Source organism: Eleutherodactylus coqui, chromosome 8 (assembly GCF_035609145.1).
Source record: "Eleutherodactylus coqui strain aEleCoq1 chromosome 8, aEleCoq1.hap1, whole genome shotgun sequence".
Taxonomy (NCBI): domain Eukaryota; kingdom Metazoa; phylum Chordata; class Amphibia; order Anura; family Eleutherodactylidae; genus Eleutherodactylus; species Eleutherodactylus coqui.
The window spans coordinates 58,935,503-58,959,546 of record NC_089844.1 but is presented as its reverse complement, the minus strand read 5'-3'; the positions used below and the strand labels follow the sequence as shown (position 1 = coordinate 58,959,546).

Below are 24,044 nucleotides of genomic sequence, written 5' to 3'. Positions count from 1 at the left end.
GGTCCCTTCCAACTCTACCATTCTATGATTCAATGATACATAAACCACCTCGGTCTACCGCAGGTAAAAGCGAGGGGTCCTGAAAAGGGGATCACGTGATTGTGTCCATACGCCCTAATAGTGCGTATGGAAAAGAACCCATTTAACTGCCAATAATTTGTCATAGTACATAACCCCCTACTATTCTGCACAATGCCAACCTAGCAGAGTTTGCAGATCACTTGGTTAATTGTGACTGAAGTGTTAAATGCTGATGCACAGTTGTATTACATATGTATACAGATTATATACATTTTCTTTGTCCACGCCCCTACAGGTATATTTTATCCAGATACCTATGGGTGGTGGCGTTTTTACATGGGGCAATTATCTGCCTGTTTAATGAGCAACAGTTGGCAACATATGACAGTAATGGTGCTCATTACTATTATTCATATACGCCAGCGAAGCAGTAGAATGGGGACAAACAATCGTTAATACAATCATTCATCCCCATATTCCGAGTGAGTGCATAAAAAACCCAATCAACCGATGGACAAGCGTTTGCTCACTCATCCGCTAATTGTGGGCATATGCACTTGGACCGATAATTGGGCAAATAAACATCCCTACATTCATGCCTGAGCACCGATTCATGTAAAAGGGCCAACAACAAACAGTATAAATAGGGATCAGCGCTCCTTGTGTTAGCTGTTCCTTGCTGTCCACTCTGATCACATTTACAGATTAGCCTCCGCTAAAATATAATCAGGGTTACAGTAGTATGGATAAAAAGGAGCCGCTCAAGACAAGGATAGAAGTAACATATATTTGTCTAGTAGACCTGCCCTTTGTTCTTCACTGACAATAAGAGAAGCTAAACAGCCCTGAAAGTGACATATTCAGGCTAAATATTCCTAAAGCAATAAGATAGATGGTAGCCCGGTATTAACCGTTTCCAACAACAATGGCTCACCCGATAGACAAATGCTCACAAAACAGCCATTAATTCGCTATCAGATGAGATTAGAAAGGGATATGAAACAATTCTAATATTACCTTGCCTCATGGCCCCGGTCTTTTCTACAACATCCTAACTCTTTGTATGCAGATCAAAAGCACTTGAACCCATTAAAAGCAAAGCCTGTTTACCTAACTCACCACCTCCAGCCCTCTCCACTCACTTGTGTTCATGAGCTGGCTTAGGAAACAATGCAATATAAGAGCGCCAATAAGAGCGGCTCTTTAAATAATACGCATAGACAATGTCTGAAAAACACTGCTTGGATCCTTGACCTCATTTAAATCAAGCTTTTTGTTCTGCAGATGTCGTGTTGTGAAATTTTAGTCTTTGCTATGCCGTTTAATCAATTACAACTCTTGAGTATAATTGTCAAATCAAAATAGGTATTAATTCAACATTTTTTCAAAGTCGACCCGCAAGGAGTCTAGATTTTAAAACTTTTGTTTTAGTCTAAGCATCAGGCAGCCTAGTTGTGCAGTATGTGCTTCAACTCCTAAGGTCATGGTGACCTCCGTGTGTACCATCAAATACAAGGACCACTGAAGTGGAGGAATATTGGAGGTAGCCCATAAAAACATCTCTATCTCAATAGCTTCAAAACCTTGACATATTAAAGGGGTTATCCAACTCATGACGATTTTTGGAAAATGTTTGCAAATGTTCTAAAACAACAACAGCAAAAAATAAACACTACTTGCTTCTACTAGCATCAGTCCTCAGTGATAGGAGACATGGAGCCAGCAGTATAGGAGATAACCACTGTGGCCACTGATTGCTCCACTGAAAAAATGTGTTCCCTAGTTGTTACACAATACTTGATAGACTCATTGAAATAAACTAAAAATTAAGATTTAATTGTGTAAGAGTTCCCTAGGCAACAAAATAACAAATAGGCATATACACAGCTCTCCCAATTCCCCAGCGTGTCCAGCGCTGATGCTCTTGGTCTTCCCCATGATGTAATGTTTACAGGTTGCAGTAGTCTGTTTACGGGACATCACAGGCTGCTACAGCCAATGACAGAGCCCAATGCTGGAGAGCTGAGCTCCCTGATTGGCCGCAGCAGCCTGTGATATCCTGTACACAGGCTGACTGCAGCCTGTGAGCAAACTCCACGCATGGAGAACTGAGTGACATCACAGGAGATGCAGGGAGACGAAAGTGGTCAATACATGACAGTTTGTTACTTTGTGGTTGGGGAACTTGCTTTAAAAAAAGATCTTGGACATCCCCTTTATCTTATGGGTAAAAACATATGGACTGGATACTCTATAAATTACTATAGCTACAGTATAACTGCCAAGTAGGATTATTTATTTTTCCAGTCCTACCCTATATCAATGAGTGGAACAGGCTGCCATGGGAGGTGGTGAGTTGTCCTTTAATGGAAGTCTTCAAACAAAGGCTGGACAAATATCTGTCTGGGATGATTTAGTGAATCCTGCACAGAGAAGGGGGTTGGACCCGATGACCATGGTGGTCCCTTCCAACTCTACCATTCTATAATAAACCGCATTGTTCAAAATGTATTCTTTTCATCCCAACTTTTTTTGGTCACTTGGAACTAAAATACCTACTCTGTCAAATGAAAAACTAAATGTGGTTGGTGACCTTGCATCTGCAAGATAGGACCATTTATTTTGTCTACTAAGCCCCGAAAGTGCAGAACAACATTAGGCAATCTCTAGTTTGTCTGGTCTATTCTCTTATGACCACTGATTGGTTGCAGCAGTCATACGCTTGCTGTTTATCAACAAAGACCAGGAGGACTTCTGGAGCTTCGGCGCTGGATCACTGGTGGAAATAAGTGAATAGTGTATCTTTAAGAACATATACAGCCATTAAAAAAAATCAGATATCCCTTTAAGTTGTTGAAGTTGTAAGAAGCCATATAAATATCACTCACTGGATGAGGCAAGGAAAAGAAAAAAAGAATGAAAAAGTTACCTTTCATCTTCTTGAACTTCTTATACCATCTCCCAAATTCATGACATTTAGTAGCTGACACATTGGCATAGTATGTACTGTTAACAATGGAGGAGATCATGCTCTGGAAGAGAGTACAGAACAAGGAAAAGATATTAAGTGAAGACTTGGCAGGCAGAGAATCAATTGACGAACTATTCACTGATGAGCCATTAATGTTTCTCATCTATAGCAGGATGAAAAAAAGCAATGTAAGTGCTGCCTTGGCTACATAGAAACAGTGAGTCATGCAAAATTAGTTTCCTGACTCGTTACCTATCTCTCTTGCTCCTGGCATTGAATGTCCATGCACAAAGAAAATAAACATGTTATCCATTTGGAGATAGGGGTGTACAACCTTTACTGTTCCAATGGCCACATTGTTATGCTGAACCATGCCCAAGGACCACCAAAATAATTAAAGGGGTATCACGATCTGAGACATTTATGGTATGACCACAGGGTATGCCATATATGTCTGTTTAGAGCTGGTTCCACTTCCAGGACACCCACTTATCAGGAGGACAAGGCTTCCTATCTCCCACAGTCAGGACTCCATGGAAGGAGGAGACCCTATATACACAGGGGATCATGGATATTGCAGATATAGGATAACATTTCACAACTTCTACAAACTACTATGCAAAGAAAGAGTCACATGTGTAGATGGCTACCTCTAACTCATATACTCCTTTCTGCAGTGCCAAGTAGTAGTCCTCATTCTCCTGATGTATAGGGGACTCAGTGATGGCTATAGAGTGGACCATTAGTCCTTGCCCATCCCTGCCACTGAGCTGTGTGCCACTCCTCTTCTCTCTTACTTGGAAACTACATGTGAGCAACTACATACAGACAAGCATTTCTGTGTCCAGATTGCAAGCCGCACGCTGTGCATCCCTGGTCTATGGAGGCACCCCACCTAAAACAGAACTTCATTCACAAAACACATAGAAGGACAGTTATTTTTTAATTGCAAAAACATTAATTGAAGGGGTAGGCGATGGGAAAAACATTTGAACTGGCTATTATCATTGAGCGAACCAAACCAGTAGAACTTTGCTAAATGTTCAATTCGGCAAAAACCCAAACTGAGTTTTTAGTAAAGTTCTACCAGAAGTAGGGTTCTACTGGTTCAGTTCACTCAACACTAGCCCTGATTACTTGTGTATTACACTGTCTAAGGCCGCCTGCAGACGAGCGGGTCGGATCCGGCAGCGAGAAATCTCGCCGCGCGATCCGACCCCAGAGCCTGCAGGGGCGAGCGCGTACTCACCCGCGCCTGGCGGCCCCGGCTCTTTGATGTGCCGGCTGCCGCGCAGCCGGCGCATGCGCAGACCGGAGCCGGCGGCCAGGTGAGTGCGTGCTCCGCACAAAATTAGAACATGCCGCGGTTTGTTTGCCGCGCGAGATTTCGCGCGGCCAAACCGCGGCCGTCTGCATAGGAGTGCGTATTGTAATGCACTCCTATGCAGACTTTCAGCGGCGGAAATCCCGCGGGAAATCCCGCGGCGGGATTTCCGCTCGTCTGCAGGCGGCCTAAGAGGCATAAAAGCCATGCATCACACTCTCAGAGTATTATACAGGGCTTCTATGGTTCACAGATAGTGTTATACACCAGTTTCACGTTTTTGGTGAACTTTCGTTTTGGTTCAAACTAATTCGGACTACTGATTTGCTAAATTTCAGCAAACTGTGAACTTTTCAAAAGTTTGCGCATCACTACTGGTCATCATACCATCTTTGAGTTGTAAGGAGCTGTAATATGGTACTCATAGACTTTTGTGTACCTAGTGTACATCTGGATACTTCAATATGAAATCGTATTCTGAAACTATTCTTTTTAACCCATTAAGGACCAGGCGCTGTAAATATACGGTGCCTGGTCCTGGGCTTAAAGCACCGCCGATAGGAAAATTACGGCAGCACTTTAAGCCTCCTGCCTCTGCAATTAAATAGAGACTGGATGGGTTATCAGCTGTTAGTGACAGCTGATAACACCGGAGGAGAAGGCAGCAGGGGTTTTTAACTGTTCTTGCCTTTTCCTTCCCCGAGTACACAGCGCTTAATGAGCACTATGAATGAGCACTATGTACTAGAAAGTGAAAGTGCAGTGTAACTTTTACTACAGGAGTCAGGGGGGTCATGTGACCGCCGGAGTTCCCTACTACAGCAGAGATGGAGGGCCATACTAGACCCTGTCCATATATATAAATATATATATAAATGTTAAAAAAACAACATTTTTTTTAGCATTTTACCCCCAATAAAACAAAAAAAAATGCGGAAAAAAAGTCAGTAAAAGACATATTTAAAAAATCGCCCTATATGTCCCAGCAAAAAAAAAAGAACGCTGTAAAAATAGTTTTTGCCCAAAATAGGGCAGTAAAACCGCCACATGGGTAAAATTCCTAAAAAGTGTCTGGTCCTTAAGGTACAAAACAGCCTGGTGCTTTGGGGGTTAATAGAGAGCTCTTTAACAGAGCAGCATAATATAGCCTATGGAGTGCCTTGTGCTCCTCAGTACATAGTATATAGGCTCTTCTGTGTCCAAGTCCTTACCATTGACCACATTTACTGTATATTCACCTTTGTTTGATTTGGAAAAATTGAGTTGGAGTTCAGAATCTAGATTATAGTCACATTCCAGGCATAAAAACTCTGAAATTTTAATTAAAAAGTTTATTCTTTTTTATATGAAATGTCATTATTTTTTTTTTTGTTCTATTGTAAACCTCAGTTTCCTTTCACTCTCTTCTAGCACAGTAAATAGGCTGTGCCTTTAACACATCCAGTTTTTTATGGACACCTGTTTGGCAATGGGTAATGCAAATCTTGTTTAAAGGTCTTTTATTATTTGAATTTACTATATTATTATTATAAACCAATAGTTATAAAAGTTTTCAAAAACTTTATAAGAGAACATTGATTTCCCTTTTTTTCTGCTTGTGCTAAGAAGTTTCAATGCCCAGACGTGAATGTTCATGCCGCCTACTTCGCAGCAATGCTTGCCGCTAATAATACCTCAAATATGTTATCACTTCCTGCTGATCACATTCAGATTAGCGTTTTGATATAGGTATTTCCATAGAATAACAGAGGAGGAAATGATACTATGTTCTCTGAAATATCACAGTTTGATGACCAAATTAATAAAATATTATTTAAAGCGCACCTAGCTATTTAGATGACTTTGCAGAATAAGCTGCCATGTGAAATAACACGATTTCTGGTCATTATAAGACTTGTACCATATACGTTTCCCATTTCCCTCCTCTGTAGAGTTTACATATGATTCTCAGTTCCCCTAGAACTGGCAGGGGGAGCCTGGCTGCTGTGCTGTGTTCTATTTACTAGTGCACAGAGAAGTGCAGAACCTACTCTCTAACTATTGTAGGTCCTTATGCACATGGGCAACTGTCAGGGAAAAACTGACTTATATCACTTCATGTGTATGTGCATCTTACATCAGTTTTTGCATTTTTAATGTGCAAGTGTCATCTGAGCTCCATTCGCTTTTCATATGTGTGAAAGAAAGATTGGCTCATTTAAAACTTCCATTGAAGTCAATGGTTGCGTGAAAAAAGGAAAGCGTTTGTATGCCATCCAAGTGCATTCCATGTTTTTTAACACTCCCTTTGACTTGAATGAGCGATTCTGGTCAGAGAATTGTACCAGAATAGAACATGCTGAGATGTTTTTTATACACTGACCATCAGCATGTAAAAAAATTGTATAAGTACTGTAAATACACACATTGACTTTAATTGGTCTGAGTTCTGTCAGTTTCAAACTTGGACAATAAAATCATCTTTGTGAATAGGTGCTAAAACACATAGAGATTAGAGATGAGCAAGCATACTCGCTAAGTAAATACTTGAGCGAGTAGTGCCTTATTCGAGTATCTGCCCGCTCGTCTCTAAAGATTCGGCTGCCTGCGCGGGTGAGCGGTGAGTTGCGGCAGTGAGCAGGGGGGAGCAGGGGCAGAGAGGGAGAGAGAGATCTCCCCTCCGTTCCTCCCCGCTCTCCCCTGCTGCTCCCCGCCCCCTGCCGGCACCCGAATCTTTAGAGACGAGCGGGCAGATACTCGAATAAGGCACTACTTGATCGAGTAGTTTGCCTTATCGAGCATGCTCGCTCATCTCTAATAGAGCTACATCATCATGTAGGAGAGCACAGCATTGCTGAGCAGTGTAGATGTGAAAGAACAGCAGCAGATAACTCAGTATTAGCTCCAGCAGAACATCTGGCTGCCTTCACACAGGTAGTAAATGCTGCGGAATTTCTGCTAGCAAAATCACAGTTCAAGGCAAGAGAATGAGATTTTATAGATCTCCTTCACATCGCAGATTTTTTCTGCTGCGGAAAAGCATGAAGTTTGAAAAACGCTGCGGTTTACAAAACTGCAGCATGTGTATTTATGTTGGGGAAACTGCGTGTATCTGCAGCGGATTTTCTCTGTAGAGATCAATAGATAACACAAAAGCTGCACCAAAGTCTGCGTTTTTTATTAACTTTTTTGTGCTGCTGGGACCGATCAGAATAGCGTGGGACACACCTGCGCTGTGATTTGAGCGTCTGTTATTGAATAACACCGCAAAATCGCGCAGTTCGATAGAGCAATTTTCGTGCACGTAAAAATTGAGCGCAAAATCGCAGAATTTGAGGTTACCTATCAAAATCAATGGGTTCTATTGTCTTCGGTCTCGCGAAAATGTGCGCAAAAACACTCGTCTGCAGGAGCCCTGATATCACAAAAATGCGACATATTTTGCAGCAGCAAATTCCCACATAAAAATGCAATTACAAATACAAAATCTGCAAGAAACAAACACAAATTCTACACACCTCGTTAACTTAGTCCGTCTACAGAAATACAAGATCAATTTGACAGCAGATTTCCCGCAGCTCAGCCGTGATCCGCCCCGTGTGAATTTGGCCTAAATGCGTATTTTGATGTGGAACTGACTTCACACGGACGTATTTGTGCACGTATTTGCACGTGCAATAGGCAGTGAATAGAAGCCATTCATTTTGGCTGCACAAATATAGAAAGAGCATGCTAGATTTCCCTGAATATTTGCGCACCAAAGTTCCCCATAGAAGTCAATGGGGATGCGCAAATGTGTGTGCAATACGCAAGGATATGTATAAAACACTGCGCTTGAAAAAGAGCACATCTGGAACGCATTAGCCATTTCAATTGGTGCGTTTGTTTGCTGCAAGCAAATGAACATGCACCGTGGGCTGTGAAATACGTGGATACATACACAAAACAGCCTCATTCATAGCGCAATTGCACTTACGCTCGTGTGAAGGCGGCCTAAGCCATTTCAATTCCGCATCAAAATCCTCATTGACGTATTTGGATTTTGGTGCAGTCTTAGGGCTAAATTCCACCCATGTGAAAGCACCCTTAGACCTCCTGCAGACAAGCGTGACGTAATTGCACTCTGAATGGAGCGCTATCACATCCTCTCACGAGTGGATCATGCTCTTTTACTGTACTTTTATGCGCTGCCTGACCTGTTCACATCAGCGCGGGACAAACGCACCATGTTTGACTAGGCAGGGTAGCCTTATTAGTAGGTGGGGGAGCCTACTCAGTAGGTGGGCCAGCTGACATAGTAAGCAGGCCAGCTAATTAGCCCCGATGTTATCGATTAACACCTCAAAATCGCACCATTCAGTGCACAATTTTGTTTGAGACAAGTGCGCATTTGTGTGCCCCATAGACTTCTATGGGGCCTTGGATGTACAAATACGCCCAAAAATAGAGCAGGTCACATATTGTTTCACTCAACGGAAATGCGCGAGACAGAATCCTCCATGTGAAGGAATTCATTGAAAACAGTCAGTTTTAATGGTTGCTGTTTCCACGACCGTTTTCTGTGCATCAAATTAGATGCAGAATCATGCAGGAGGCCACAAAACGGGTGATGGACACTTTTTAACAAAGTAGCAACTTCCTGAATTACTTTTTGTACCGATGGTTTCCAGATTCTGGGGGCAATACATTTCTCCAGTGATCTAGATATCGTAAGTAACCTGTCTTTGAGTGACATGAACATACAACGTCCCAGACAAGTCATTCTCCACTAAGTCTCTTATTTCTTGGGAACAGGCTAGCTAATAATATACATTTTTAATATTTTGCTTCCAGCACCCATTTTCTCAGCGCATTCCTTCCAGTCTGAGACTGTCTGCTGCGTCACGGAGACCGTATAGCGATAGAGAATTTATTACCAATATCCAGTTAATCTCTCCTCAATCTGGAAAGAAGGGTTGTTAAAAGTCCACGGGGACAGATAATCCTACTAACACATTGGACTCAGGAGCGCTGCTTTTCAGCGTAAATCCTCAATAAAACAACTTTGCTTCCATAATATTTATGTCACTTTACATTCCCCCTGTCCTGGGGTCCCCAATCATTAGAAATGACATATGGAAGGACACACAGATTAGACACAATAGCCAAGAACAATGGTGATTTAGGAAGCAGAACCTAAAGGTAAGATTAGATGCCATGCCATGAATAATCCCATTAATGCTTCTCAGATGTTTCAGTTCAGCTTCCAACTGCAACAAGACCACACAGCCAAGAGCCTGGGAACGTACGTGCTGCTACCCCAAGTACAACGCTTAGACTAATAAGGAGAATTAATATCAGTTATAGGAACGTGTCATTAGCACCTGTGCTGAAATTCACTAAGCGGAGAATGCTTTAACCCTGTCTACTCCACTATCTGCTTGCAGGACGCCCAGCTGCTATAATAATCGGACGTGTCTTGGTTTATGATAAATAGGGGGTGTAAGATGGTAAGAGAGGTTCAAAACCACTCGGCTCTGCACAACCTTCATTTACGTATTCCACGTCTTAGTCGGATTCTGGCAAGTAAAACTACATACAAGCAAATTAATGTAACATGTAATTAAAATAATTTAGTGAATATGTAAATTAAAAAGTTCCATCACCAAGATAACCCCTTATAAAATAAAGCCGGCAGAGCGATCAGCTGATTGACACTGATTCGGCTTTTCTACCCAATTGTCAGCCAGATTCAACCAAGCCCAGCTACGTGAACTAAGGTAAGATAGCTTTTTTTTACTATTAGGCTAAGTTAAAGGGTATTCTGGGAATTTACTATTGATGACCTCAGGATAGGTCGTCAACAGATGATCGACGGTAGTCCGCCACTTGGGATCTCTGGTGATCAGTTGATTCTCAAGCCTAAAGTCAGGATAACGGAGGCGGATGTCTACATTGGTGGTCAGAGTTGGAGGTGTAATAGAAAGGCTTCACGATGCCTTCCATTACACTTATGGCTTGTCATTGCATTCAGAGATGGAAGCATAGTAGAGTGCATCGCTCCTATTGATTTGAATGGGGGCAAAGTCTTCTATCACACTTCCGGCTCTGACCACTGATGCGGAGGTCCAGCTTAGCTGCACTGGAGGATCAGCTGATCCGAGTGGCGGACCCCTGATGTTCAACTGTTGATGGCTTATCCTGCACATAGGTCATTAATATTAAATGCCTCGAAAACCCCTTTAATATTGTTTCATTTGAGCACTTGCCCGCGGACACAGAGCCTACACTTATAGTTCTAGGACAAGTCATCCCATTATACTGTGTTTCTCCAACTGTTCTTAGTCTGCTCTGATAAAAGGAAGAAGGTACGGCTCCACCTTCCAGCTATGTTTTACTACATATTAGCACATTGCTCTTACATTCTGTAGTCACCCAGTGGACATAAGAACACGCCTGTAGTAACATTTACAGTGAAGAGGGTGACAGCCACAGGAATTCGGAGATCCTGCAGCTGCCCAGTCACAACATTAGGACTTAAGCTCTTAAATGGAGGTGTAGTATATCCGCTAATGCCCATATATAAGGAAATATAATATAAGTATAGAAACTCAGTGTCTGAGTATTTATTGAGAAGAACAACACTTTAAACAGAACTATTCTGACTGGTATGTTTTAGTATATAACGGTATTCCGCATAATGTAACAATTTTACAACTAGGTATTGCCAATTTGGGGATGTTAATACACAGCCTGATATCGTCCAATCAGTATTGATAGAGTCAGACTAGACTAGTGTCGAACACACCACTTTATCTAGGATAATGGTAACACCCAGTTGTCAGTTGACGCAAAGGGCAGTTTCACATAGGTGGATTTTAGCTGCAACACACTAGAATTCACATGCCTCCTTGCAGATTTTGATGCAGAATTGAAAATGGATCTTTTTAACCGTTTCTTTAAACGTTTTCTGTCGCCATAGCAGTTGAATGGAGTGGCGTGCTGGTGTAGGGCATGTTTAAAGGGGTGGTACTGGTTTAAACCAGAGTTCTGCCGAAAAACGAAAGAGTAGTGATGTAGTAGTTTTCGGTCTGGGCAGAAGGGAGAAATCTAGATTCCCAAGGACTGCCATGAGTAAGAGGAACCAAGCATTGCAGAACCGACTGAGAAGCAGAGAGAAAAGAGCAGCTTACTCCTAACCAAGTTCTGCATCATTTATTCATGAAACTGAGCAAAAATATATTGCAAAAAAGTAATTAGCGTAGTGAACTCGGTTAATTTGCCCGTGTATTGGCGCATTGTATTGTACTTTTTTGCACACACAGGTCCTCTTCACATGCCCACACAACACTCCCCCACGCCCTGATTTAAAAGGCTATTTATCCTAATGAGGTTCAGATATGTTCTATGGAATTGTGCAGCGTATTGCAGATTTGCGCTCACATTTGCGCACCTCCCATAGACTTATATGGGGACATTAGCTGCTCAAACACACAGAAAGATAAAGCAGGTCCTATTAGTTGCGCTCGACCAAAGTGCATGCAAAAAAATCGTTCATGTGAAAGAACCCATTGACATCACAGGGTTGTATTCTCTGCACATTGCACGTATATATTTTTCGTGAAGAAGTCCCAAAGGCGGTTTCAGACGACCCTAAGCGCAACTATGCTCTACTCTACGAAGTGTAGTTGTACATGAATGAGTTTTTTTTCTTTTCTTCGGCCGTTCAAACTCCGCGCCATAATGCAGGAGTTAGGGAAAAAAACAGCGAAAAGATAGGTCCTCCCTTATCACGAGTGGAAAAGATAGGGCAAGCCCTACCTTTTCTCGCTCGTACTATTAACAGGTGAGAATCCAGAAGGTGAAAGACATTGAAATCAGTGGTTCCGTTTTTTCCCACTATGCGGTCGTGATTATGCCGGCCGCATAACGGACCAAAAACACGTCCATGTGTTAAAGCCCTCGGATTGTAACTTCTACTTGGGTGTACGATTTTAGCTGTCTAGTCCCTTTTCACACTTCCTAATTCAAACTTTACTTCTTCATTGCCCTACTTACATGGCTGTGTTACACCTCTCCGTTGCTCGGAGCTCTTAACACGACACCCCTAGACTTTCGTGGAGAACTGATACACCTTCCAGTTTTATATGGAGCTGAGAAATATTTTCAGAACCCAAGAGCAAAAAAAAATTGCGCTTTCTCCATCCGATGCCATATTACAGCAGTGTTCTCCTGTAGATACATTGTTTCTAATCCGTAACTTTCACTGAAGTCATGTAGAAGTCTAGTATCCACACCGCAGGACCAAATACTTTCATGGACGAGATTTACCAGAATCATGTCAGATTGGCATATATCGGAATCTCCATTCTCTGCTGCATTCGATAAAACAGAGGGATCCAGTGTGTTCATCTAGCATTACATGCTCTCCGCAGCGGGTAACGAGGTGGTAGAGAGCGATGATACATACCTAGTCTGTTTATGGCTTGGCTCTGTGCTTTGTGCATGTGTGAAAACAATTGTGTGGAAGTGCGTTACGAGCTGTGAGCGCTCTTTACTCCTGTTAAGTGGAGTTGGTTGCAGTCACAGCTACAGGCTGCACTCAGCAGATGTCTGAAGCCCAACTCACAGGGGAGGCGATGGAGCAGCTCGTGTAGAGGTCACCTTGCAGCACTCAAGGATTTGCAGGCATATTGGTAGAAATGTAAATTCTGCTTCTGAACGCTTCGCCGTCAATGATGAGAAGAACTTTATCTCTGTAGCACTGAAATAATGATGCACTGCAGTCAACCCTTCGTGTTACTGAAGACGTTAGGGGCAGGTTCGTATTCGCGCATTTGCGGATGCAAAATCTGTGCGCCGAATGTTTAGTGAATAGGACCATTGAATTAAACAGGTTCCTTTACATGTGTTATTTTTTTCCCACGCATTTCGAACACGGGGGGATAAACGACAGTCTTCATTTTGGTGCCAATTGCGCACAGAAGGCCCCGTCTGCCCAAAATCATGCAGCGAACTGCGCAATTTTGCAGGCTTAAACAAGAACGCCTGAGCCTACTAAGTCAGCTGATCCACCTACTGAGTCAGCTGACTCGCTGACTACATCGGCTGTCCTGCCTGCTGTAACATGGCTTCCAAGACGAGCTGGCAGTGCAATAGAGGGCAGTAAAAAGCACCGATATAGGTGCAGTAGCCCGGAAGCGTGCGCCCTGCACAGCACACATACGTCTTGCGATAGAAGGTGTATATGCGCTTACACCCGTGTGAGGCTGCCCTTGGACCGGCTTTACACGGGCGTATTTATGCGCACAATATGCAGAGAATAAAACTTATTGGCTTCAATGGGATCGTTCACATGTCCGTATTTTGCGTGCATCTTGCGGTCACGCAAAAAAAAGTAGAACATGTTCTATTTTTCTGCAAGGGTCCCCATGGAAGTCAAAAATGGTGCAGAAATGTGTGTGCAATATGCAAGGAAATACGTGGTACATTCCGTAATTCTGCTGGAAAAAGAACACATTTAAACTAATTAAGACTAATTAGCCATTTCAGTTGGTGCGTCTCTGTTTGCTGCTTGCAAATTAACATGTCTTGCAGGCACAAAATGTACAAAACCCGGTGCGTGCGCAAAAAAATCATAGTTCATTCTGCAAATATGCAGAGATCATGTGACCACTAAGCTCCTCCCAAGTTGAATATTATTTAAAGGGAACCTGTCACCAGGTTTATGCTACCCAAACAAGAACCAGCATGAACCCAAGGCAGGTGCATTTCAGGCATATATGTATCATTCTGCAACCCTATGGCATTTTAGAATAAACTACTTTGTAGATCCATTCTGAATGGGTCTGGGAGTCATGAGGGCGGGGCTACATAGGCCTCTCCCCGCCTACATGTTCTAGAGTGACAATGAAGGAGCTGTGACTGTAGGTGATTCTGGCAAGGAGAGGCTGGCACGACCTCACTTCTACAAAGGATCTACAAAGTATGTTTATTCTGAAACACTCCAAGTTTTAAAATTAGACATACATGCCTGCAATGTACCTACCTTCCCGGGTTTATGTTGCCTGTGATTCAGGACAGTGTTAACCTGGTGACAGGTTCCCCTTAAAAATAGCAACTAGAAATGATGGATAATATGACCAATTAAAGTTAAAAAAAGTAACTTATTTATAGATTTGACTGGTCTACCAAAAGGGATCATGAGACAGTATGTAGTACTGGTGATTTCCTTTACGTATTCCACAAGCATTGTCACTTTAGTGTTCTTTGAATCCCTATGTTATGCCCCGCCTTCTCAGGCCCTGCAGTAGGCATAACTTAATATATCAATTAGATTCCCTGAAAAGCTGCAAGTAAGGGCTCACACCCACTGGCGATCCGACTTCCCTGCGATGTGAGAGTGAGTGAAAACGCAGGATAATAAAACTAATGATTTTCAATAGTTTCATCTCATTTGTGAGGTTTTCAATGTAATTTCGCATCGCAAAGAATAATGGGCAATATCGCACACTGTTTTTAATGGGGCCGACAGCAGTGCTAGCCCCATTGAAAACAATAGGGAAAACATCGCACTCCCCTGCCACAGCCGTGACAGCTGTGGCAGGGGATTCCTTCAACCCGGCGGGGATGAAGGAAGCCTCTGCCACAGCTGTGGCAGAAGTTCGTCATGCTCTCCTATTTCTCTCAGTGGGGCCGGCATTGCTGCGGCCTCATTAAAAGCAGTGGGTTTGCAGCGATGATTTTCAGGGAAGGCTTGAAATATAAGCCGTTCCCTGAAATTCATAGCAAACTGTAAAAAAAAGTAAAAAAAAAAAAGATTAACTCAACTAGAAGAGCTCTCCGGCTTTTCTCTTCAGCCTCGGCAGTCTTCTTCTCTATTATGGAGGCCAAGGATTGAAAAATTCCCGCCTCCAGAAAGCGCTGCCTCTGATTGGCTGAGAACTCAGCCAATCAGAGGCAGTACTCAGCTGTCATTCAATGAGTACTTTTTAAAAAAAATTTTGCCGGTTGATGTGAATTTCAGGGAAGGTCTTATATTTCAAGCACTTCTCCAAAAATCATTGCTGCAAACCCACTGCAGTGCTGGCCCCATTGAAAGAAATGGGAAAGCATCACGGACTTCTGCCACAGCTGTGACAGCTGTGGCAGAGGATTCCTTCATCCCCGTGGTCCACATGGGGGTGAAGGAATCCCCTGCCACAGCTATCACAGCTGTCACAGCTGTGTCAGGAAAGCGCAATGTTCTCCCTATTGTTTTAATGGGGATTGCGCTGCTGCCGCTGGCCGCATTGTAAGCAGTGGGCGATATTGCCTATTCTTTTTTGCGATGCTCAAAAAGTACAGTGTTTCCACGAAAATAAGACCTACTCTGATAATAAGCCCTACTCTGATTTTCAGGGCTGCTTGAAATATAACCCCCCTGAAAATAAGCCCTAGCTAAACTACATGAAAAAAAAGCAATACTTACCTAGTAGGCTGCGTTCGGGTCCCTTGCACTGGTCCCCGGTGCTGCTGCAGGCTTTCATGTACTCCTGAACGCTAACAGAGCATTTCTTCCTGGTAGCGGGGCTTGAATACCCCGCCTCCAGCAAGCGATTGCTCCGATTGGTTCATTGAGCGCCGACTCAGCCAATCAGAGCCGGTGATCAATTAACCGATTACAGCCATTCAATGATGTCATAGCTGGGATTGGTTAATCAATTACCGGCTCTGATTGGCTGAGGCAGCGCTCAATGAACCAATCACAGCAGTCACTTGCTGGAGGCAGGGTATTCAAGCCCCGCTACCAGGAAGAAATGCTATGTCGGCAATCAGGACTACACGAAAGCCTGCAGCAGCGCTGAAAACCAGTGCAAGGGACTTGAACGCCGTCTGGTTGGTGAGTATTAAGACACCCCCACCACACACACACACACCCGAAAATAAGACACTGTGCCTCTTTTGGGGTAAAAGTTAATATAAAGAGAGTGTCTTATCTTATTTTTAGAGAAACACGGTATGTGCAGAAACGTGCGCAAATAAACCTCATTAGCCGTGTTCATAGCGCAAATGCAGTTTTGCGCATACAGTCATGTGAAGCCTTTCTAAATTGGAGGTATCGGAGGTATAGTAATGCCTCACACACTTATATGGGCACTGTAGTACATCTGCAAAAACCTCAGAGGTTACATGGAGCTATAATACAGCCACACGTATAGCAGGGTCTAACAATTCTATAACATTGATCTTATACTATTTCATGTATTTTATACACTTTACTGAGTGAGAATCTATGAACTAAATTGCAAACGTAAAATTTACTAAAGAAATATTATGAAAAGTCGAGCACAATTTCTGAGGCTTCAGTGAAAATCCGCCTCATTGATCGATGTCATATTAAAATAGTTTCTTAAAAGAAAACAATGGCTGAGATTAAGTACTAGGTTGGTTTTCCCAGTAGAGGGTTAACCTGCAATTGGTAATCTTCTTCAGGTCTCTTTAGCAGCAGGACCGGGTTAATAAACAAGTGGCTTTTTCCCTGAAGCCCTAAACTCCTGCGAGGCAGCTTTCCAACCTGCAGCTGACAATAACATATTAACCTATGGGGACACATAATAACATTTCACACATATGGCAGGGTATTTACTTTTTAAGTAGATTTACAAAATGAAATTGCCATGTGAGAAGTGCACAGGGGTTGTTAACACAAATGCTGAGGGAAAGAAAGCTCGGATTTGAAGGTGAAACATGCATCAGAAAGAGTTGCTGCTGAACCATAAATACCAGCATGCCCAAAATGGCAGTAACTAAACAGACGCAAGGCACATAAACTATGTACTTTTCCTATTCTACCACTGAAAAATGCAAACTCTGGAATATGGCGCCCAACTACTGCAGACCATTTATAATGCTGATGTTTTATTATGTGCCAGAAAGACCACTGGGCTATGTAGTGCAAAGACAGCTAAACCCCTAGAATCTAACGATGTATAGAAAGAAAGAAATAGTGGTATGAAGGGGTTCTAATTGGAGATGAGCAAGTATACTCACTAAGGGCGATTGCTCGAGCGAGCATTGCCCTTAGCAAGTACCTGCCCGCTCGAGACAAAAGGTTCGGGTGCCGATGGCGGGCAGGGAGCTGCGGTGGAGCGGGGGTGGAACGGAGATCTCTCCCCCCCCCCCCCCCCTGCTCCACCCTGCTGAGTGCCGCTACTCACCGCTCCCCGCGCCGGCACCCGAACCTTTTGTCTCGAGCGGCGGGCAGGTACTCGCTAAACGCAATGCTCGCTCGAGCAATTGCCCTTAGCGAGTGTACTCGCTCATCTATAGTTCTAATCTATCTCTGAAAAGGGAAATGGTGCCCCTTTCAAAATATCTCCCAGAGTCCACCACTTGAACCCATCTAGCTCATCCACCCTCTAATAAAAAGGGAGTTAGAAGGTTATTCGACAGATCCACCACTTTATCCACCATCTAATGAAAAGGGAGTTAGAACGTTCTCTGACAGGTCCACACTTGAACTCACCTAACCCATCCACCATCTAATGAAAAGGGAGTTAGAAGGTTTATTGACAGATCCACCACTTTATCCACCATCTAATGAAAATGGAGTTAGAAAGTTCTCTGACAGGTCCACACTTGAACTCACCTAACTCAACCACCATCTAATGAAAAGGGAGTTAGAAGGCTCTTTGACAGGTCCACCATTTGAACCCATCTAACTAATCCACCATCAAATGAAATGGGAGTTAGAAGGCTTATTGACAGGTCCACCACTTCACCCCCCATCTAATAAAAAGGAAGTTAGAAGATTATTTGACAGGTCCACCATTTGAACCTATCTAACCCATCCATCATCTAATGAAAAGGAAGTTAAAAGGTTGTTTGACAGGTCCACCACTTGAATCCATCTAACCTATTCACCATCTAATGGAAAGGGAGTTAGAAGGTTCTTTGACAGGTTCACCACTTGAACCCATCTTACCTATTCACCATCTAATGAAACGGGAGTTAGAACTTTTTTGACAGGTCCACCACTTCATCCACCATCTAATGAAAAGGGAGTTAGAGAATTCTTTGACAGGTCCACCACTTGAACCTATCTAACCCATCCATCATCTAATGAAAAGGAAGTTAAAAGGTTCTTTGACAGGTCCACCACTTGAATCCATCTAGCCTATTCACCATCTAATGAAAAGGGAGTTAGAAGATTCTTTGACAGGTCCACCACTTGAACCCATCCATTATCTTATGAAAAGGGAGTTAGAAGGTTCTTTGACATGTCCACCACTTGAGACCATTTTACTCATCCACCGTCTAATGAAAAGGGAATTAGAAGGTTCTTTGACAGGTCCACCACTTGGACCTATCTTACCCATCCACCATCTAATGAAAAGGAAGTTAAAAGGTTCTTTGACAGGTCCACCACTTGAATCCATCTAACCCATCCCCCATCTAATGAAAAGGGAGTTAAGTTATTTGACAGGTGCTGAAGGCCCTCATAAATATTAGGGAAAGATTACCCAAATTCACCAATTTTAGCAGAATAGGAGACTGGACAACGTTCGCGCATGGATGGGGTCCAACCAACTCTACCCAACAGCTGATGTTGGGGAAAAGAAGGATCGAGCATGTTGCTTTTTAATACCCAATCCTTTTTTCCCACTGGACATTATCTGACAGAAGAACTGCCTGGCTTCAGCTTTCCATTCTTTGCTTATTGAAAACACATGAATGCTCAGTATGGGGGAGCTAGAGGAAATAACTATTGACTGAATGAGCATTTGGCTGACAGCTATTGAAGGTATATGGGAACACTGAGACTCCACTGCTGAGCAGTCAAGCGTTTGTATCTAAAACCATCCCATACAGTACCTTTTGCTCTGTCGGGTAACAGGCATAACCATATAAGTATGTGGGTGTCTATAGGAGACTGTACGCGAAATAGTAAAAAAAGCGGATACAGAAAGACAACACATTATTATTACTACATTAACTATTATACAGCTGTCTCTTGGGAACATTGTAATGATTGAGGCCCATGTCTTTGAATACTTTTTATAATACTCATAATATGACAATGGATGCATTGTAAAAACTGTTGAGTGAGTTCATAACAACTGACCTGAGAGAGGGGGCATTCTTTGGCAAGGGTGCTCTGATTCATCTCCTTTAGCAGCATTCGTAAGGCATTGCGTACAGTGGCATGGTTCCACTGCTCTGCCGGTAAGTCCTCAAGTTTTGAACAACTAACAACAGGTAGAGAAAATAAATATAATACATAATAAAATATAACACAATACAATACTTCTTATCATGAATCAATTTACTACTGCAATATCTGGATGGAGGCTGTGAATTTTGATGATATCCTCTCTGAGCTGAGCATTGCCCATACAGATTGTCATAAAGGCCTTTATATTCTGCAGATGGCTGCAAGTACTGTGCGTAGTCTCTGCTAGTGTTGAGTGAACTTTTGAAAAGTTCGGTTTGGCTGTTTCACCAAACTTCAGCAAAAAGTTCGATGAACCAATCACAGCCATTCATTGAGCACTGGCTCTGATTGGCTAAGCATCACAGCAATCAGCCAATCAGAGGCAACGCTTCCAAGAGGCGGGGATTTTTCAATCCCCAGCCAGAAGAGATGATGAAGAACAGTGCAGGGGACCAGGGAGAAGATGCAGCGGATCTGGACAGCGCTTCTAAGGTAAAGTATTCTTTTATTTTTTCCTGCAGCCATAGCTTAGTTTAGGGCTTTTACAGTAGTATTTCCTACTGTCGCACCGCACAAAAATTGTGTTTTGGTGTGATGATACGATGCAACAGAGAGGAAGGTCCATAGGGAAACATGGGCTACAAAACATTGCGAGTCACGTGCATATTGGGAAATCCGCACGGTTTCTGACTCCCAATGTCACATACTACAAAATATCACAAATGTGAAGGAACCCATAGGAAAGCATGGGCTTCATATACATGCGATTTGTAGCATTGTCGCAACGTGTGAAAAATTGCGCGACTTTGTTGCACGTGTGAACGAGGCCTGAAACTGGCATATAACAAAGTCTAAGTGCTTGATCACTGAATTTTGTTATTGGCTGCCACCCCTGTAGTGTGCCGAAGCGGGGAACTGAGCGCCATCATGGAACACAGTAGAAGTGGGGTGAAGTTAATATATCACCATCAGTTATTTTAATGCATGGGCAAGGGGTTGTCCAGAGTTTTTACAACTTGAACCACCCCTTTAATAAATGTATGCAATATATTAACAAAGGTGCTTACTGTTATGAAGACGAAACCTACACAAATAGAGGCATAACATACAAACTCTATGCAGATGTCATCACTAAGCAGAACATAGAACATAGAACCCCAACACTGCAAGGCTACAGTGCTAACCACTGAGCCTCCATGTTTCTTTTTTCTCCTTCTTTCTCCTTACTCTTCAGGAGCATGGTTTTCAATATTGCGCTACAGTGCCAGGGTCCTAGGTTCAAACCTGACCAATGACAACATCTGCATGGAGTTTGCCTGTTCTCCATGTGTTTAATAGTAATCATCCCTATTTCTATAGCGCATACTATTCTTGAGAAAGAGAAGAAGAAGAAATAATTTCAGTGGATTTGCCGAGGTTCTAGTTGTCACAGAACCGATCTTTCAGCTAAGTGTGACCCGAAACAGGGTTCCATTCTTTCGGTTCACTCAACACTAATCTCTATATTATGAACATACAAGGCATTGTAATATCATATTATTTTACCCTCAGCTACGCCTAAGTAAAACCACGCACCTCTGTAACTGGATCTTCAATGTGACCACATGGTAGACATCTTGTAGCATGTCGGAGACTGTCACGTCTGGGGCGTCTGTAACGTAACTGAGAGGCAGTGGGTTCCAGCGACCAATTTTAATAATTCCTGTAAAAGAATATGGCTGGTTAGGAACTCTTTGTACATAACATTTTCAAACATCTATATTATATTTATGTGTTTGTGGATATCCTCTTATCACCAAGGTTTGTTCATCTTATAACTATAGACCCAGTGTCTTGTGGTAACTGTTTATGGCTACAATATTGTACATTATACAATAAGGACTAAAATGCAAATGCATTATATAATTAAGTGAATTAAAGGGGTATTCCAGGCATTTACTATGGATGACCTATCCTCAGGACAGGTCATCAATAGTTGATCGGGTGAGGACCCGCCACACAGGATCTCCAGCAATCAGCTAATTCTTCATCCAACTGTTGGTGCATCAATGCCGAACATCTGCATCGGTGGTCAGAGCTGCGAATAGAATGCATGGCTTCTGTTGATTCCAGTGGGAATGAAGCATTCTATTACATTCTGGGCTCTCACTGGCCTATGTGAACATCCGGCCTTGCTGCACTGATAATGGGCCAAAGTCTTAGTTTATTATTAAGGATCCTGAGTGGTGGATTCCTGCCGATCAACTATTGATGACCTATCCTGAGGATAGGTCATCAATAGTAAATGCCTGGAATACTATTTTAAATCCTCTTGTACTGTAGTCCTATACTTTTACTGCCCTGCTAGAGATTTATACATTCAATATCATGTATTCCCTATTATATACAATGCACATTTAATGGTAGAAATACACAATGCTGTACAATATAGAACCGTTCATGGTCAATTTTCCGACAAGCTAATATCAACATAGTCTTCTTGACAACCCAAGCATGCTCATGTTTAGGGTTGAGCTGAAGAAATGGAGTAGCAATTAGGTTAACATTTCCCCACTCAGCAATATCAGCTTTAACCAATATGTTAACCCCACTCATGCCATTTCCACTCTGTATACCTCTATGCAGTGGAAACAGGAAGCAGTCCATTTGCCCGAACAGTTAAAGGAGATGTCCCGCGCCGAAACGGGTTTTTTTTTTTTTAAACCCCCCCCCCGTTCGGCGCGAGACAACCCCGATGCAGGGGTTAAAAAAACCACCCGCACAGCGCTTACCTGAATCCCGGCGCTCCGGTGACTTCTCTACTCACCGCTGAAGATGGCCTCTTCCTCCGTGGACCGCAGCTCTTCTGTGCGGTCCACTGCCGATTCCAGCCTCCTGATTGGCTGGAATCGGCACGTGACGGGGCGGAGCTACACGGAGCTACACGGAGCCCCATAGAGAACAGCAGAAGACCCGGACTGCGCAAGCGCGGCTAATTTGGCCATCGGAGGCCAAAAATTAGTCGGCACCATGGAGACCAGGACGCTAGCAACGGAGCAGGTAAGTAAAAAACTTTTTATAACTTCTGTATGGCTCATAATTAATGCACAATGTACATTACAAAGTGCATTATTATGGCCATACAGAAGTGTATAACCCCACTTGCTGCCGCGGGACAACCCCTTTAAAAAGGTGTTGATGGGACGAGAGCTTTTAGTTTATAAAGACCAAGCTGCACCAAACATACTTGTGGTCTCTTTAGGAGTCTGTTATTACCAGTAGGGCTTGTTACAATTACTCGTGCTTATTAATTATTAAGCCTATATTACAAATTCCATAAAGACCTCACACTTAAGTGGCACCATTTAATTGGAACTTGAAGACCTGAGGATTAAAAGGGGCTCTCTTTAATTAAAGGCTCAGGCGATATTTACAGGAGGGTTTAAAGAGAAACACAAGAGAGCAGAGAAAATCTCCAGATCTGATTCCAAGATCGGGAGTCACTATAATTTTGGTCAGAACCACATGCAGAAAAATGTATCATTTAAAGGGGGTATTATTCCGCCTGAAAGCAGCGCCGCTGCGAGAAACAAAAAGAGTGTTCATTTGTGAAGAGAGAAAGCGGGGACTGTACTTAAGAGCTTTTTGTGAGGTTGGCATACGGGGTAATTTTCTTGTAAGTATATTTAAAATGTTTACGTTTAATTTTCCTAACGAAACCAAATGTATCGGGACGGGACGCCATTCCAGGACACTTATTAACGCGTCTTTGTTCGCAGGCAAAGAAAGGAAAATAGAGAAGTGATACATGTATAGAGAGAGAAAATAAACACTGCGTTCTATATAGAAGACCTCCGGGACGCTAGCCTGTTTAGTCCATAAAAAAAAAAGGGGGGACTTGGTACGGGCGATTAACGGACCCCTATTATTGTAGGGTGCAAGACACTCTAGAAAGTTTTTTCACGCAGACACGGATTGTGTTAAAAAGTAATCGCATGCGTATTCTGATCTGTTAGAATTACTCATTTAAGTCAATGGGGGGGAGAAAAAAAACCGACAGCGCTATCCATATGCAGTCCGTGCGATGTACGTTTTTTTAAAAAGACGCAAACAAAAAGAATTGGGCTCATATGAGAGCTTATGACGCTCTCACAGGGTGTATTTGCGTGCGCATTGCGTAGAGAATAGATCTCATTGTTTTCAATGGGTTCATTTTCGCTTTTGCGCACACAAAAAATGCAGCTTGAGAATCTTGGACGCAACTCTCACACGGCCGTCTGAATTACAGTAGCTAGCAGTGCTCAGTGTGATTGGCAGCTGAGGGCTGGTTACGCCGCAGTCATCGGTTGGGAAATCCCTGCACACGGATGCTGTAAGCACAGGGATGACATTTTCCAAAAAACAGTAACATGAGTCGTCACAAAACTAGAAACCATTTACTGATTTTAAAGTTATGTGAGATGAGGCAAGAAACTCAGCAAAGCTCCTTGTAGTAGAGAAACCGCTGCTTATCACTCAAGAATCACTTTATCTTCAAAGGAAGAAGAGTTCTGGAAGGGAGACGGATTAAAGGAACATGAAGGGGAAAAGAAAAA

At 42.8% G+C, this 24,044-nt stretch overlaps 1 protein-coding gene across 2 annotated transcripts in view; it reads right to left on the bottom strand.

Annotated features, from left to right (window-relative positions):
- The window catches only part of SATB2 (SATB homeobox 2), a 185,688-nt gene that overhangs the window by 101,175 nt on the left and 60,469 nt on the right, over positions 1-24,044 (bottom strand). For both annotated transcript variants that reach the window (XM_066575682.1, XM_066575681.1), the window contains exons 4-6: positions 21,046-21,172; positions 19,381-19,504; positions 2,951-3,053 (exon numbers count right to left, since the gene is read on the bottom strand). In XM_066575682.1, coding sequence (XP_066431779.1) covers positions 2,951-3,053; positions 19,381-19,504; positions 21,046-21,172 — 354 coding nt within the window. The remainder of the gene's footprint in view (positions 1-2,950; positions 3,054-19,380; positions 19,505-21,045; positions 21,173-24,044) is intronic.